Genomic DNA, 18,058 nt, shown 5'->3' with positions numbered 1-18,058 from the left:
CCAGCTGTACACGACAGTCAACAGCTGCTGGGACACACTAGATAAGGTAACACTTAGATCATTTAGACAGCACTTGCATAGGGAGGGGGATAACTCTGCAAATTATTGGCGTGGATCCTAAAACTGGAAGTGTAGTTTCCTCATTTTACATATCAGGAATGCCAAAGGTGTGACGATTACTAATTGTAAGGATGTTCTTCAGGTGTTGGTGGAACATCTGCAGAGAGAATCGAGTGCTGGTGTCTCAGTCCCAGATGATGATTTAGGAGAGTTCCTGCAGCGGACGCGGTTGGAACTGGACTATATGGAGACTCTGGAGGCTGCGATAACTGTAGAGGAAGTCAGTGAGGTGGTGGAAGCATTGACGAAATCTAGGTCCTTGTGGGGTGACGGGTTCCCAGTTGAGCTGTATCAAATGTTTTCCCTCCTCCTGCAAGAAAAGTTGTTGGCGGTGTTTGAGGAGGCACCGGAGCAGGGTATATTGCCGGAAACCATGCACCAAGGCATTGTGTGTTTGATGCTTAAGCCTGGAGGGATCCAGGTGATTCCTCCTCCTATCGCCCGCTTACTATGCTGAATAGTGATGTGAAGATCCTGTGCAAGATATTGGCACTCGGCTCCGTGGAGTGATCCAGAGATTGGTGCATGACGATCAATGCAGTTTTCTTCCTGGCCTCAGTACAACCTCGAACTTACGTCGCTTGGCACATGTGCTGCATGAAACTGAGGACAAAATGGTGCTAGTGTCATTGGACCTGGAGAAGGCCTTTGACACAGTGGAGTGGGGCTACCTCCTGGCGGTGCTGCAGGGCACGGGGTTTGGCCCACAATTTTGTGTGGGGATGAGACTGCTGTATACTGCACCCTCTGTGTGTGTTCAGGTGGGAGGAGAGCTCTCAGAACCCTGGGTGATTGGTAGGGGAACAAGGCAAGGATGTCCACTTTCGCCACTCCTTTTTGCCCTAGCGGTGGAACCACTCGGAACTGGCTCTGAGAGGAATTGGAACCTTGGGGTATTCGGGTGGGGACGATTACCCACACTGTCTCACTATATGTTGATGATGCGTTGCTATATTTTAGAGATTCAAGTGTTTTGGTGCCTTTGTTGTTGCAACTGTTGGAGGCTTTTGTGGCAGTGTCTGGTCTCCAGGCGAATAGGTAGTCACTTTTGTTCCCTTTAGGTTCTCTCTCTGGTGCACCTCAGGAGGCTTTACTGGTGGTGGGGCTCAGGTGGGAGCTTGAAAGCTTCAGTTATTTGGGTATTTGGATCACTCACCTCGTGGTAGCGCATGAAAAACATAATGTAGAACGAGTGGTGACTGGCTCTGAGCGCTCGGTTTCATTTTGGAATAGACTGCCTCTGATGGGGAGGGCGGCTGTGGCTAAGATGGTGTTCCTGCCACGTTGTCTTTACCTGGTTCAGAACTCTCTGTTTCCGCTATCTGCTCGGCTCTTTAATCACATAGACAGCTTGTTGATTTCACAGGTGCGGGCGGGCGGCATAGTAGGGTGGCATTGTTGATGCTGCAGAGGGACATGAAAGGGGGAGGACTGGCTATTCCTAATATAAGACATTATTATTATGCAGCACATTTACAACATCCTTGAAAGTGGATGACTGAATCGGACAATTGGGAGAAGAGATTGTTTGCAGGTATGCTGAGTGGGAAGGTGTTGGCACATGTATTGATGTAAGGCAGTCAGTCGGAGTCTGCTATCCCCTTTCTGGTCAGGATTACTGCCGGGATCTGAGAGCAGGCCGTTAGGAATATGCTTCGATGTGCCCCGTTTGATAGAGAATTAAAGATTTCGGACTTAGCCCCCTTTAGGGACATGGATAACGTAATGTCAAAGGATGGCTGGAGGCTGGGAGGATGTGTAGTGGCAGGTTTATACCCCAACGGGGAGTTTATCTCCTTCCCTGATGCTCGGGACACGTTTGGGTTGGGCCCAGGTCAGTTCTTGCAATATGCTAAAATGGAGAGTGTGGCTCAGGAGATCTGGTGTGATTTCCCGGTGGTCCAGCCCGCATCGATGGTGTTGAGTAGGCTGATAAATTGGGGCGAGGGGATACATTTAATCGCTCGGTTTTATAAAGCCCTTTAGAGGGCTCAACAAGGTGCGATAAGTGTTGCGCGTAGGGCTTGGGAGCGTGAACTGGGGGGGACCCCATGGAGGATGTAGACTGGGCAACAGCGTTGTCGCTGGTGCACAAGGCATGCAATAACTGGTTTAAACTTTTGCACTTCAATATTGTTCATCGGATGTATATCACACCTGACCATCTTAATATGATTTATCCAGCAAGAGGGGCTGGGTGTCCCAGATGTGGCACATTCAATGCCTCCTTTCTACACTTGGCTTGGTCCTGTAGGATGGTGCACCGATTTTGGCAGGAGGTGGTTGGGAGAGTAGAGGAGGTAACAGGATTGGGGCTAGAAGTAATGCCTTTGACATGTCTTTTAAGTGTAGTGCGGAGACAGCGGGGTAGAAGTGGCTCTGGTACTGGCCAAGCGCAGGGTGGTCACTGGCTTGATGAGTGCCCGGAACCCTTACATCCCTTGCTGGATCAGAGATTTAATGGAATGGGGTGCCGCTGGAGAACAATATGCAGGTAACATGTAGAGAGGAGGAGCCACTAACGGATGTGATTTTATGGGGGACACTACTGGAACGGTTCACTGGCGTGGAAGAGTTAAGTTCAGAGAGGAGCACTGATGAAGATGGCTGATTAAGTGAACCCTGCTTCGATCAGAGAGGTGACAACCAACTGTGGTGAGGCTGTGTCTCTGTTACTCATGATATATAAAAGGATTGGTTACATGTGGATCCCATGTGGGAGGGGAGGCTGAGGTAAATTACTGTTGCAGTAGGTGCGATAGAGCCCTGTTTCGGATTGTATGGTTACTCTGTCCTCCAGAAATGTGACAAAAAGATACTGTGATATCTCGCATTGATATGCACTGCATTGTATTTTTGTTGGTTATGTTTTATAAACTCAATAAAAACAGAGTTATAAAAAAAACATATAAATATGTTTCTCTGCTCAGTTTAATCCATTTTACTCGAATATACATGAATTGTTTCATTGGCATGGTCTCCTCTAAAATATGATATCCCTGGTACATTCCAATAAAGTTGCCTTCATGACATTTCCATAAGAAATCAAGTCAGTGTTTTGGATGGTTCTTTTAAACTTAAGGGTGACAAATATTATTAGAGTATGTATGGTGAAACATGTCTGCTTACAGTCTTTCCCCCACTCAGTTGGCCATTGGACAATAAATCAATCAGAGAAAGCTTTTTAAAAAAGTGTTCCTGATTTCCCACAGGCTTTGAGTACGGTGACTATAAGATCTCCCCTTACTCACCTATCTGCGCAGACTTGGTGATGGAGTTTAATGCAGTCAGCAGGTCATTTCCAAGCCTTTTCACATTCTCAAGATCATCTTTCATAGAGTAGGAGAGGTCCATCAAGTAGTACATGTCGACGGGATATCCTTCAGCACGGCGAAATTTCACAGTAAAATTTGCTGTTTGACCTGATGAGGAAGAGATAGAAACAATATTCACAATTTTACCTACTGAAGAAGGATCAAACTGTAAAAACAGCTCATGTTAGTTGGACTAAAAAAAATCTGTCTCTAGTTCCATTTTTCTTACTTCTTGCAGACCTTTAAGATGGGTCAATATCAAGACCGTTCTATTACTGCTGCACCCACGTTTGGAGCTTTGTAAGGGATGGTGAGCTTGAGTCACCAAGATTTTTATTGTGAACATGAGTGACTCCCTTTTGACTTACACCTGGCATGCCTCTGGAGAAGAACCACCTGCCACATTCAGAGATCTCCTCCTGCCTGGTGGGGATCTCAGTGCCCACAGTGAATCCTCTAGTGTTACGGATGCACTTTAGGCACAGATGAACGTCGAATGAGCTACGTTGTTATTTCAGCCGTCTCAGGACATGAAAACTCCAGAAGCGAGAGTTTGTTTGTTCAAAAACAAAAAAAGACATAGGGAGTTTTCTCTCTGTGTTTCAAGCAATTATTAGTTTTCGCTGTCCAGGACCGCCCTGTTTCACCCAGTTACAGTTTCCAGAAGTGAGCTGCATAGACAGCTAATGCTATGCTGCGGGACATGTACTGTTTCCGCTCTTCTATATCGTGCAAGGGAACCATAATTCTGATGGGCAGGAACCCTAGCAATAAAAGACAAAGCTCATGTTCCATCAAAATCTAAATAATGACGGTCTTGCTCCGAAATTGCTGAGTAAGTCACACTTCATTTAAAAAAAGCTTTTTCAAAGAGGTCCGTGAATGACTGGGAGGCACTAGTCTGTTGTATTGCCACAAAAACATATAGAACTTCGCCTAGAGCTCTTTTCATACTGGTTCCCCCTAGGGGTAGCTCTATGGTAAACTGATCATTTATGGATTCATTTGGGCAACCACATTTTGCAGACACCAGCCTACATGGCCAAAAGCGTCATGTAAAATGGCAGGAACGTTTTTGTCAAAACAGCAGTGTTGGTCTGGCTGCTATATCAAGTTGGCTAGGTCGACATTTTATTTATTTTCAGTAAGAAACCACATAATCTGAGTCAGGGACGTAGCTTCAGGGGAGGTATTTGTAAATGCATTTTTGACTTGATAGTTGGGTCTGGAGGCCCTGAGTCCTGGCTGCTCTGCCGGTGTTGGTTTTGTCCTTCCCCTGAGATTTTAACTTGTTCTTTTGGGATAAATAACTTAAATATATATAGTACTCACTTTACCAAAAAGGTAGTACATCTGCATCCTTATAAGTACTCCTTGAAAGGATGCAAATGTACTATTTTTGGAGTACACAAACATTGGTAGTAGTAGACTTGGAAAGCTGTGCCAGTCTCCGGTTTCTAGCCATACTACTGGCAATCAAGCACTCAAAAGGTGATGGGACGAATGCTTTCAAACATTCTAAACACTGGCAATCATTCAGGGTAGCATACCACCCATCGTTTTTTGCCCACTATGACACATTAGTCAGGGGGTCTGACTTAGGGCCTGATTACGACCTTGGCGGAGGGGATTACTTCGTCACAAATATGACGGATATCCTGACCGCCATTTTACAGGTTCCATAGGATATAATGGAACTTGTAATACGGTGGACGGGATATCCGTCACGTTTGTGACGGAGTAATCCCATCCGTCAAGGACGTAATCAGGCCCTTAGTGTTTGGAAGATGGACTAAATCCAGACAGTGTGACTGAGGACTTATGTCCACCACCCTGTCTATACTTCTTCTTCCAAATTTAGAAATATGCGCCGGCTGTAGGACATCTTTAAACACTGGCAGGCACTGCCTCATGGTGGTTCCTATCAATCTAGTAAAAGTTTGACAGTTTCCTTCATCAAATATCATGGCTATCCATCAAATCTTTCTAAAGTTTTCATTATTTTGGGAGTTTGTTTCTGAAAAGTAAAAAAAACTGTGCTGCCCCCCAACACCATGGGAGATTTCGCCCATGGTATGGGGGTCACTTTGAAGTTTTTTCCTGTCCTTCACTGCAAGGGTATGCCTGAAGATGAGGGACATTAAACAGTCATCTAACAGTTGACTCTACATAGGGCAGATGGTATACCGCCAACAGCCCCTACTCCCTTGGGCCGTCAGAAAAGTAAAGTTATGCCATCAAAGTAAAATGTATAGCCTGCCTAACTCCAAATTGGGCAGGTAGATAGTGAGCTTTAGCAGACAGGATACCCTATCCACCAAACCCTAAACCAGACCCTAAGGCTCATCTAATCCAAATCAGTAAGGGAACAGATCATCCTGAACTTGGGTCATCTCACCCATTCACTCTGCAGCCCACTGCATTTTTAGTTGGAAATTTGAGATTCACACCCTTTGAATCTCAGTGACTAAGCCATGCCCCTGGTCAGGGTCACTTTGTGAAAGCAAAAAAACATAAAGTCCTGTGGCGCTGGGCATTATGTACATTGCCTGTGGGCATTATTGTTTTTATCATGCACGTGATGGTCATGTCATGTATTACCATCAACGACAGGGTCGTTCCATGCAATTTCCTCCTTGATTGTGTGAAAGAGTCAGATGTTTTGCTTTGGCTGATGGAAAGGCTATAGTGCCAGAAAGATTTTCAGAAATATAATTATGTTTTCTATTTAGACAAGAATAAATGATACTTTATACAATACAGCTGACCGTTCTTTGCCGAAGGATATGAATGGTGGGCACATCAGTGGTGCTGGAACAATTTTCAGACTGGGGGTGTTGCCATTAATATTATGGGGGTGATTCTGACCGCGGCGGACGGCGGTCGCCGCCCGCCAAGCGGTTCCCGCCGAAAGACCGCTCCGCGGTCAAAAGACCGCAGCGGTCATTCTGGCTTTCCCACTGGGCTGGCGGGCGACCGCCGAAAGTCCGCCCGCCAGCCCAGCGGGAAACACCCTTCCCACGAGGAAGCCGGCTCAGGATGGAGCCGGCGGAGTGGGAAGGTGCGACGGGTGCAGTTGCACCCGTCGCGAATTTCCGTGTCTGCAAAGCAGACACTGAAATTCTTTGTGGGGCCCTCTTACGGGGGCCCCACGACACCCCATACCGCCATCCAGTTCCTGGCGGGTGAACCGCCAGGAACAGGATGGCGGTATGGGCTGTCAGAATCCCCATGGCGGCGCAGCAAGCTGCGCCGCCATGGCGGATTCCCATGGGCAGCGGAAAGTCGGCGGTACACCGCCGGCTTTCCGCTTCTGGCCGCGGCTGTACCGCCGCGGTCAGAATGCCCGGCGGAGCACCGCCAGCCTGTTGGCGGTGCTACCGCCAACCTCCGCCATGGCGGTAATTACCGCCAGGGTCAGAATGACCCCCTATATCATTAAAGTCACAGGGATTGTTAAACCACATCACATAAAAAATGAGTGTAGCAAATGTGCTACGACATTTCACCTGGAGAGTGGTAAGGGTGTGGTATTTAGGTGGTGGTGCATTTTGGAGCACAAAACTGCAAAGTATTACTAAAGCATGATGTGGTACTGCACTATCATTTCGCGACAGCACATTTTCCATTAACCCCTTGGATGCGGGCGTTGGCCACTGGCCGATGCCCGCACTACCTCCCTGGGTCACGATCAGTGGCCGACACCAGGGAGGGGGTGTGGCAGGTTGAACAGTATGAAGACCACTGAAGCGTTGTTTAGTTAGTGGTAAGTGGTTTATTTTTTTAGTTATACTGGAAGTAGGGAATGTTAACAAAACCACAAGTGTTATTGTCTTTCTCAGTCGCTTTGTTCTTCTTTCGTATCTTTTCCCCAGGTTCGTGATTGTATGTTCGTGCTCCTTGTTTTACAGGTAACCCATCTGCCTTGCACGCTCGTCGTAGTCCAGGGTGATGCCGGAAATAGAAGGGAGAACACTAAGGTAAGTATTGATTTTTAATTGGGGTTCTTCCCTTTCTCTTATCTCTGGACTGGGAGGCGGTAAACACAAAAGGAGGGGGTTGGTGCCGGTGAGGAGTGATTTAGGAAATAGTGTGAACACATCTATTCTTAGTGTAACAATAAGTGACACTGGTGATATAATTATAGTGCCCTTTCTTCCACCTCCCTTTCCAACCCTCCTCTATGACCCCTCCCCAGTCCCCTTTTCTCCAATTTCCCTTCTTTTTGTCCAAAAGGACCGTACCTTGTTTAGCCACGACCCTCCAGGGTCGTGGCTGGCTTGGTAGTGTTCCTCCTGCTGGTCTCCTGGTTCCAGGCTCTGGGGCTCTTCTTCTCTCTCTCCTCCCTCCTGCTCCTCGTCTGCTTCTCTCCTCGTCCTCTGTTCCTCCTTGCTCTTCTTCTGCCTCGCGGTCTCCATGTTCCTCTCGCTCTCCCTTCCTCCCAGCGCGTCTCCCTCTTGTGTGTGTCCAGCCCGGGAAACCGACGTCGTTTCCTGGGCAACGCCATCCCGCCTGCCGCGCTCGGGTCGCGTCTCCCCGGCAACGGGAAGACGCGGAAATGACAAATCGGCCGCGGCCGATACGTCATCCTCCTCGCTTGTAGCCGGGATCGCCCGGCTACATACCTCTCCCCATGAAAGGTCCTGCTCGAGGACCATAGCAGAGTCTGGGAAGCGAGATAAATAATCAGCCGGGGCCTGTTGGTGACCTGGGATGTGACGGACCCGAAAGGAAAACGGTTGTAGTTCAAGGAACCATCGTAAAATCCGAGAATTGGTATCCTTATGGGCAGACAACCACGTGAGGGGAGCATGATCCGTAAAAAGGATGAAGGGTCGGCCTAGAAGGTAATATTGTAAGGTATCCACGGCCCATTTTATGGCCAAACATTCTTTTTCAATAGTCGGATAGTGTTGTTCCCGGGGAAACAGCTTCCTACTGACGTATACTACTGGATGATCCCTACCGTCCCCGTCGGGTTGGGCCAATACTCCCCCTAACCCCACATCTGAGGCATCAGTATAGAGATGAAAAGGTTTCGAAAAATCCGGGCATCGGAGTATCGGGTCTTTGGTTAGGTAGGATTTTAGTTGGTCAAAGCTGGTTTTTTGTTGGTCCGAAAAGGGTGCTAGTCTATTAGGATGGGATTTAGACAGAAGGTCTGTGAGAGGGGCGGCCAATGTAGAATAATCAGGTATGAATCTTCTATAGTAGCCTACTAACCCTAGGAAGGATCGTAACTCTTTCTTTGTTGTCGGTTTAGGTGCATTTAGGATGGCCTCTACTTTTTTTGTTTGAGGTTTTAGGTTCCCTTGACTAATTTTGTAGCCCAAGTATGATATGTCGGGTGTGCCGTTGACGCACTTTTTAGGATTGGCAGTTAATCCAGCGGTGATAAGAGTGTGGAAAACCTGGTGTAAATGTTTGAGATGATCGTTACAGGTTTCACTAAAAATCACTACATCGTCTAGGTAGGCTGCTGCAAAAGACTGAAAGGGTTTTAAGAGTTTATCCATTAACCTTTGAAATGTAGCTGGTGCTCCATGGAGACCAAATGGTAGCACAGTGAACTGATAAAGACCGGACTGGGTGGCGAACGCTGTTTTCTCTTTATCCTCTGTGGCTAAGGGAATCTGCCAATACCCTTTTGTCAAATCTAAGGTAGTCATATATTTGGCTTTTCCTAGTTTCTCTAATACGTCATCAACTCTGGGTATAGGATAGGTGTCAAACATGGAGTTTTCGTTAAGTTTCCTAAAATCAATACAGAATCTAATAGTACCATCGGGTTTTGGCACCAAAACAACCGGGGAGTACCAGGGACTATTTGACGGTTCAATCACCCCTTGTTCTAACATTTTCTGTATTTCAGCCTCCATAACCTGTTTCCTCGCCTCAGGAATATGATACGGCCGTAACCTCACAATTTTCCCTGGTGTGGTTCTTATTTTATGGGTTATCAAGGTGGTTTTACCTGGTACTGCTGAAAAAAACTCCCGGAAGTTTTCTAGTAAGCTGTATACCTGTTCCTTTTCTGATTTTGTTAAAGTTTCCTTTACTGTGGGTAGATCTTCCCCGTTACTGTGTTCGGTTGGACAGAACTCAATACTTGATTTATTATTTGGACATAGGAATCCTGCCAACACTCCGGCAGTGTTCGAGGGGTCTGGTTCTTCCCATTTTTTAAGGAGATTTATGTGATAAATCTGTGATTTCTGGGGAGTGTTTGATAATTCAACCAGGTAGGTAACCGGAGATACTGCTCTTATTATCTTATAGGGGCCCTGCCAATTGGCGATTAGTTTTTGTTCTGAGGTTGGACGCATTATTAAAACCTTATCTCCTGGTTGTAAAACCCTTAACTTGCTCCCTCGGTCATAATATTGTTTTTGAATGGTTTGAGCTTGTTCCATATTCACTTTGACCGCGTCCCATAGACCTTGTAGCTGCGACCTTAAATTGTGGGCATATTCTAGAAGGGGCCTCCCCCTTCTTCTGCCTCTTCCTCCCAGGTTTCGATGGCCATGTCAAGAAGAGATCTCGGCTGTCTTCCGAACACCAGCTCGAATGGGCTGTGACCGGTAGAGGACTGTTCATGTGTTCGAACAGCGTATAATACTAAGGGTAATTTTTGATCCCAGTCTCTCCCTGACTCTTCCATCAATTTTTTTAGTAAGGTTTTTATTGTTCGGTTATATCGTTCCACTAGTCCATCCGTCTGTGGATGATATACCGAGGTACGGATTTGGGAAATACCTAAGGTCTTACATACTTGCTTCATGAGAGTGGACATAAAAGGAGTCCCCTGGTCGGTGAGTATTTCATGCGGGAACCCAACTCGGGAAAAAATGTTTATCATTGCCTGGGCCACTGTCTTAGTTGTCATACTTTTTAAGGGAACAGCCTCAGGGTATCGTGTGGCATAGTCGACCAGGACTAGGATATATGTGTGACCCTTTGTGGACGGTACTACAGGCCCAATCAGGTCCATTCCTATCCTACTGAATGGGATGTCTATGATGGGTAGGGGCATCAGAGGTGCTTTCTTAGGTCTACCGGGTTCAGTGAGTTGGCATCTGGGACATTGGGAACAATATTTACGTATGTGGGCAAACACTCCCGGCCAATAGAACCGTCTAAGGAGATATTCTTCTGTTTTTTCCCTCCCATAATGACCTCCCCCGGGTTGACAATGTGCCATCGTTAGGACCTGATTTCTATAATGATCGGGTACCACTAATTGTCGTTTATGTTCTCCGGTACCAGTAGTGGTTATGCGATATAAGAGGTTTTTCTTAATGAGGAAGTAGGGACCCACCTCTTCGGTTTCTTCTTCTCTGGCCGACTTCCAGGCGTGGGCGAGAGAAGGATCTTTGCTGATGGAGAAAACTGACGGGGACTTCATGGGTTTCTGCAATAATGCCTGTGTTCGATCCTGATCTCTCTTTTCCCAAGTACTTCAATTTTTCTACTTGTTTCTCTCTGCGTGATAACTTCCTACGAATTGTGGGGCTTTCTATACTGCTATCAGAAAAAGGAGCGTCTCTCCACCAATCCTGTGTCAGTTTGGGTTGTCGAACATAATCCAGTATTTCTTGGAAATGTTCATAATCTGTTCCAATGATACACTCCTCAATCAGATTGGTCATTATACCCATCGGTAGGACATCCCGGTGTTTCCCCCATTCTACTGTGACGTCATATAAAGGGTATTGCTCTTTATCTCCGTGTATGCAACATATATTCACCCATTGTTCTGTTCCTTTATCTACTATAGGCACTATGGGGGTTATTCTAACTTTGGAGGAGGTGTTAATCCGTCCCAAAAGTGACGGAAAACTGACGGATTTACCACCAGCCGTATTACGAGTCCATTATATCCTATGGAACTCGTAATACGGCTGGTGGTATATCCGTCACTTTACCGTCACTTTTGGGACGGATTAACACTCCTCCAAAGTTAGAATAACCCCCTATGTCTTTTCTCACCACCGACTGGCTACACCCTGAGTCAAAAAGGGCCCATACTGTTTTCCCGTTGACTTTCAGAAGCTGTTTAAACTTCTGGTTACCTCTTCCGGTACACAGTACCCATCGCCTAGTAACTCCGATTTCCATTGGCTCACTACTATCCTGTTTTCTGGGGCACATTCGGGCAATGTGGCCCCATTCCCCACAGCTGTAACATTGGGGTCCTGCTACTGGTGGAGGGTCAGGAAATCGGTGAGGTACTGGTTCCTCCGAAAAGGTTCTTGGCGTGATTTTAGGATTGGAAGGCCCTGGCTTTAGGCTGGGTCGGGTTGACATATTTCTTACATCGGTGGAGCGATGATAAGCACATGCTAGATCAATTGCCATGTCAGTAGTCACCTTTGGATGTTGACGGATCCAGTGCTTAGTGGTGGTAGGCAAGGACTCTAAATATTGTTCAAGGACAATTGTTTGAATCACTTCCTCCCTACTATTTCCGGAAGAACCTAACCATTTTAAGGCCAAATCCTTTACCCGATAACAAAAGGTTTGGGGATCTTCATTCTGTCCCCATTTGATTTTTCTAAATTTAACCCTATAGTATTCCATGTCATGTCCCACACGTTCTAAGATACTAGTCTTTATCTCTTGGTATGGCGTGGTTCCACCTGGGTTTGCTGCTTGATATGCTGCTTGTAATATCCCTGTAAGTAAGGGGGCGACATACTGACCCCATCTATCCTCAGGCCATTGGGCGGATGACGCCACCCTCTCAAAATTAGTAAAAAAGGCTTCGGGGTCTTCTCCGTCTTGATATTTCTGAAACACGGAACTTGGGACATTGGGGTGCACTTTACTACAAGCAATAGACTCAGTCAATTTTTTCATGGCCGTCTCATGGACCAGTTGATTATTCGCAAGGATGGTCGCCTGACTTTTCAAAGCCGACTGTAATGCTTCCCTGTCCTCTTTGGCTTCTCGCTGGTGTGCCTCCCACACCAGTTGTAGATGACGTTGGCCCTCGGCCAATTGCTTTATCATATCCTCCAACGAGGGTTTGTCACTCATTGTTATACTGTTCGATTACTGCGAGGAGGCCGCACAGGTTATAATCCCCCTTCTGACACCACTGTGGCAGGTCGAACAGTATGAAGACCACTGAAGCGTTGTTTAGTTAGTGGTAAGTGGTTTATTTTTTTAGTTATACTGGAAGTAGGGAATGTTAACAAAACCACAAGTGTTATTGTCTTTCTCAGTCGCTTTGTTCTTCTTTCGTATCTTTTCCCCAGGTTCGTGATTGTATGTTCGTGCTCCTTGTTTTACAGGTAACCCATCTGCCTTGCTCGCTCGTCGTAGTCCAGGGTGATGCCGGAAATAGAAGGGAGAACACTAAGGTAAGTATTGATTTTTAATTGGGGTTCTTCCCTTTCTCTTATCTCTGGACTGGGAGGCGGTAAACACAAAAGGAGGGGGTTGGTGCCGGTGAGGAGTGATTTAGGAAATAGTGTGAACACATCTATTCTTAGTGTAACAATAAGTGACACTGGTGATATAATTATAGTGCCCTTTCTTCCACCTCCCTTTCCAACCCTCCTCTATGACCCCTCCCCAGTCCCCTTTTCTCCAATTTCCCTTCTTTTTGTCCAAAAGGACCGTACCTTGTTTAGCCACGACCCTCCAGGGTCGTGGCTGGCTTGGTAGTGTTCCTCCTGCTGGTCTCCTGGTTCCAGGCTCTGGGGCTCTTCTTCTCTCTCTCCTCCCTCCTGCTCCTCGTCTGCTTCTCTCCTCGTCCTCTGTTCCTCCTTGCTCTTCTTCTGCCTCGCGGTCTCCATGTTCCTCTCGCTCTCCCTTCCTCCCAGCGCGTCTCCCTCTTGTGTGTGTCCAGCCCGGGAAACCGACGTCGTTTCCCGGGCAACGCCGTCCAGCCTGCCGTGCTCGGGTCGCGTCTCCCCGGCAACGGGAAGACGCGGAAATGACGAATCGGCCGCGGCCGATACGTCATCCTCCTCGCTCGTAGCCGGGATCGCCCGGCTACAGGGGGTTAATAAATCCTCGGGTGCATCGCACCCGAGGATTTATTTTTTATTTTTTTGTTCCCCGGGAGACACAGAAGCTCTTCCGTGTCTCCCCCTGCCCCCCACCCGCCCCTTTGTGTCATCAGGATTTGTGGATTTCCCCATCCGAGCAGGAAGCGGCCGCAAAACAGCCACAAATGGCCTTCCCCACGTTCGGGAAGGCCTCGTAAGAAAGGGGAGACTCTCCCCTTTCTTACGAGGCCTTCCTGAAAGTGTTTCCTGTCCCCCGATCGCAGCACAGCGATCGGGGTGGCAGGAAACCTGAAAGTGTCCTCCGATCGACCCCCCCCCAAGTGAAATCCCTTGCGTCTAGTGGTGTTTCCTGGCCCCCGATCACAGCACAGCACAAATTAAAATCCTTCGTTTATTTCCATAACATCCTAGTGTGATTTAAAGCGGCGGCCATCTTAAAACATGCAAAAACCTATACTTTAAAATTAAAATCTACAATTAATACATGAATCACCTACACCCATTTAAGTAATTTAGACATAGACACCCTTACATATGTCACATAAATGTCCCAAATAAATAATACATATAATTGATATTGATATATATATCACTTTTGTCAATACGTGTGTAGTTTCCCTGGGGGCTGCGATCGGCCCCCTGGAAAACCAGACCCACATATAAAAGTGATATATATATAGATATATATAGATATATATATATAGATTTGCCACCAGTTGTCTTGCAGTTGCAGCTTGCATCTTCAAAGCAATGCACATACTTCAACTGACGCTTTTCAACTGTAGCTTTTAGGCAGCAATAAAAAAGTCAAGTAAGTTTTGTGATTATGTTTCTGCTAAAAAAGGGTCAGACTTGTCTAGTGGCAGTTTTAGTGCCATAAAGAAGTGAAGAAGGTGTATATGCCTACTGCAAAGAGCAAATCTGTATTTTATGTAAATAGGTGAGTACATTAGTAAAGTCAGCCACTACCTGCGCTATAATACAAATAAAATGTATGTGCGGGGTGGAGGGCGGCTATGGAGAGATGAAGGGCACTTTTGCTGGGTGGTGGGAAATGAGGGAATCCGAGGAGGAGGGAGTGGGAGCACCAATAATGATTGATGGACTGGGCGCAGGAGGTGCTAAAGACTGTGACGAATGGTATGTGAGAAGGTGTTTTTTGAGTGTCTTGAAAGAACGTGCTGATTGAGGGAAGAAGCGCAGGTAAGGTGGCCTCTACTGTTGCACGTATCTCACACACACCATCGATTTTGTGACTGTCTACGTAGGCTAGTGTTTTAGAGCAACAGTTTAGCAAATAGCAGAGATGGCATCTTGATGGATGACTGCTGCCGTCACTCGGGTTATAGAGGACAGCTCTGACATAGGATCAGAGACTGAGACATCAGATACTGAGACAGCATCTGAGGGATAGGACAATGGCGCAGACTCTGGGAGTGATTTTTCAGTCGGAGGAGTCCCATTCGATAACTCCTCTTCCAGTAAATTATGAGGGAGGTGATGAGGACAGTCCTGCTGTCCCTTCGCAAGCAGTCTGTGCAACGGGGTAATAGTGGGTTAGCCCAACTCAGAGAGCAGGTGAATGCGGCGGCAAGCAGAGAGAGAGAGTGCTTTCTTGGGAGCTCCCTAATTTAGTTCAGCCCCAAATTCCACCGCCTAAATCGTATTGTGGAGACATCAAAATTATCTATTGCAAAACAAACTGGTTTTGTAAGGCAGGCACCTGTGTTTTTGGTCCTGGGTTCGGCGGCCATATAGAGAAACACACTAAACCCATACATTTCTGGAAACTAGACATTCGGGGGAGTCCACAGAGGTGTGACTTGTGTGGATTCCCCAAAGTTTTCTTACCCAGAATACCCTGCAAAGCTGAAATGTTGAATAAAAACTCTATTTTTCTCGCATTTCTGTCACACAAACTACAGGAATATGCTGGGATCCACAAAATTCCTACCACCCAGTGATTCCTCACCTGTCCTGATAAAAACACTACCCCACTTGAGTGCCTACACCTAGAGCCTGCGTCAGGAATGGATCACCCCAGGGTCAACAGCTGCCTCATGTAAGGACCAACATTGACCATTGTGGGATCTATTCCTGTTGCGGGCACCAGGCCTACCCACACAAGTGAGGTACCATTTTTATCGGGAGACTTGGGGGAACGCTGGGTGGAAGGAAATTTGTGGCTCCTCTCAGATTCCAGAACTTTCTGTCACCGAAATGTGAGGATAATTTGTTTTTTTAGCCAAATTTTGAGGTTTGCAAAGGATTCTGGGTAACAGAACCTGGTCAGAGCCCCACAACTCACCCCATCTTGGATTCCCCTAGGTCTCTAGTTTTCAAAAATGCACAGGTTTGGTAGGTTTCCCTAGGTGCCGGCTGAGCTAGAGGCCAAAATCTACAGGTATTCACTTTGCAAAAAACACCCGTTTTCTGTGAAAAAATGTGATGTGTCCACGTTGTGGTTTGGGCCATTTCCATTTGTGGGCGCTAGGCCTACCCACACAAGTGAGGTACCATTTTTATCGGGAGACTTGGGGGAACGCTGGGTGGAAGGAAATTTGTGCCTCCTCTCAGATTCCAAAACTTTCTGTTAACGAAATGTGAGGAAAATGTGTTTTTTTAGCCAAATTCTGAGGTTTGCAAAGGATTCTGTGTATCAGAACCTGGTCAGAGCCCCACAAGTCACCCCACCTTGGATTCCCCTAGGTCTCTAGTTTTAAAAAAATGCACAGGTTTGGTAGGTTTCCCTAGGTGCCGGCTGAGCTAGAGGCCAAAATCTACAGCTAGGCACTGTGCAAAAAACACGTCAGATTTCAATGTAAAAATGTGATGTGTCCATGTCGCGTTTCCTGACGCGAGCATTAGGCCTACCCACGCAAGTGAGGTACCATTTTTATCGGGAGACTTGGGGGAACACAGAATAGCAAAACAAGTGTTATTGCCCCTTGTCTTTCTCTACATTTTTTCCTTCCAAATGTAAGACAGTGTGTAAAAAAGAAGTCTATTTGAGAAATGGCCTGTAATTCACACGCTAGTCTGGGCACCCCGGAATTCAGAGATGTGCAAATAACCACTGCTTCTCAACACCTTATCTTATGCCCATTTTGGAAATACAAAGGTTTGCTTGATACCTATTTTTCACTCTTTATATTTCAGCAAATGAATTGCTGTATACTCGGTATAGAATGAAAACCCATTGCAAGGTGCAGCTCATTTATTGGCTCTGGGTACCTAGGGATCTTGATGAACCTACAAGCCCTATATATCCTCGCAACCGGAAGAGTCCAGCACACGTAACGGTATATTGCTTTAAAATATCTGACATTGCAGGAAAAAGTTACAGAGTAAAACGTGGAGAAAAATGGCTGTTTTTTTCAGCTCACTTTCAATATTTTTTTATTTCAGCTGTTATTTTCTGTAGGAAAACCTTGTAGGATCTACACAAATGACCCCTTGCTGAATTCTGAATTTTGTCTACTTTTCAGAAATGTTTAGCTTTCTGGGATCCAGCATTGGTTTAATACCCAATCCTGTCACTAACTGGAAGGAGGCTGAAAGCACCAAAAATAGTAAAAATGGGGTATGTCCCAGTAAAATGCCAAAATTGTGTTGAAAAATGTGGTTTTCTGATTCAAGTCTGCCCGTTCCTGAAAGGTGGGAAGATGGTGATTTTAGCACCAGAAACCCATTGTTGATGCCATTTTCAGGGAAAAAGCCACAAGCCTTCTTTGGCAGCCCTTTTTCCCATTGTTTTGAAATAAACAAAATGTTCACTGTATTTTGGCTAATTTCTTGGTCTCCTACAGGGCAAACCACAAACTTTGGGTACCATTAGAATTCCTAAGATGTTGGAAAAAAAGGACACAAATTTGGCGTGGATAGCTTATGTGGACAAAACGTTATGAAGGCGTAAGCACAAACTACCCCAAATAGCCAAAAAAGGGCTCAGCACTGGGGGGGGGGGGGAAGGCCCAGCAGCTAAGAGGTTAAAACAGCAACAGAGTGCCCACTGATGTGCAGTTGTACTGATGAAACTATGTAACGCACAAACAATAATGTGGGGAAATCAGCTTTAAGTAAATATTTATCATTTGCACATCACCAAGTGATTGATTTGTTTTGCTACTAATAAAATATTTGTTTCCATCACACTTCAGCATTACAAAAACATGCTTCATTTGAGCCAACTGCTGATATGCTGTGAAATATTTGTACAGCTCATTTACAGATATTTAAATGTTGTATGTTTCCAAAAAATGATATCCAACAGTCTTTTCTTTCACACGCCGTGTACCCTTGCAAGATTGTCAGATAGTTCACTTTACAAACTCCTCAAACTTTGCAATTGGAGAAGGTAAAGTAAACAATCTACATGTTAAAAGAGTAAACAGTAATTTGTCAGAAGATGTAGCCTGGGGTGGACTAGAGTTGACTTGCAGCCCTTGGAAATATCAGACAATGATGTATAAAAATAGGTAGTGAAAGAAAAAAGTTTCTTAAGTGTGTCTCATAATAAGTGACGGGTAGTGGAGTGGGCTCTACCTTGCTATTCTATCACGAGGAAGAGGAGGAGCCCAAGAGAGAAGAGGCCAAAACTCAGAA

At 46.1% G+C, this 18,058-nt stretch overlaps 1 protein-coding gene across 5 annotated transcripts in view; it reads right to left on the bottom strand.

The window, feature by feature from the left end:
- ITGB2 (integrin subunit beta 2) overlaps positions 1-18,058 on the bottom strand; it is a 487,597-nt gene that overhangs the window by 165,325 nt on the left and 304,214 nt on the right. For all 5 annotated transcript variants that reach the window (XM_069225707.1, XM_069225705.1, XM_069225706.1 and 2 more), the window contains one exon: positions 3,372-3,542. In XM_069225707.1, coding sequence (XP_069081808.1) covers positions 3,372-3,542 — 171 coding nt within the window. The remainder of the gene's footprint in view (positions 1-3,371; positions 3,543-18,058) is intronic.

This window comes from Pleurodeles waltl, chromosome 3_1 (assembly GCF_031143425.1).
Source record: "Pleurodeles waltl isolate 20211129_DDA chromosome 3_1, aPleWal1.hap1.20221129, whole genome shotgun sequence".
NCBI lineage: Eukaryota > Metazoa > Chordata > Amphibia > Caudata > Salamandridae > Pleurodeles > Pleurodeles waltl.
This window is presented reverse-complemented; position numbering and strand designations above follow the sequence as displayed.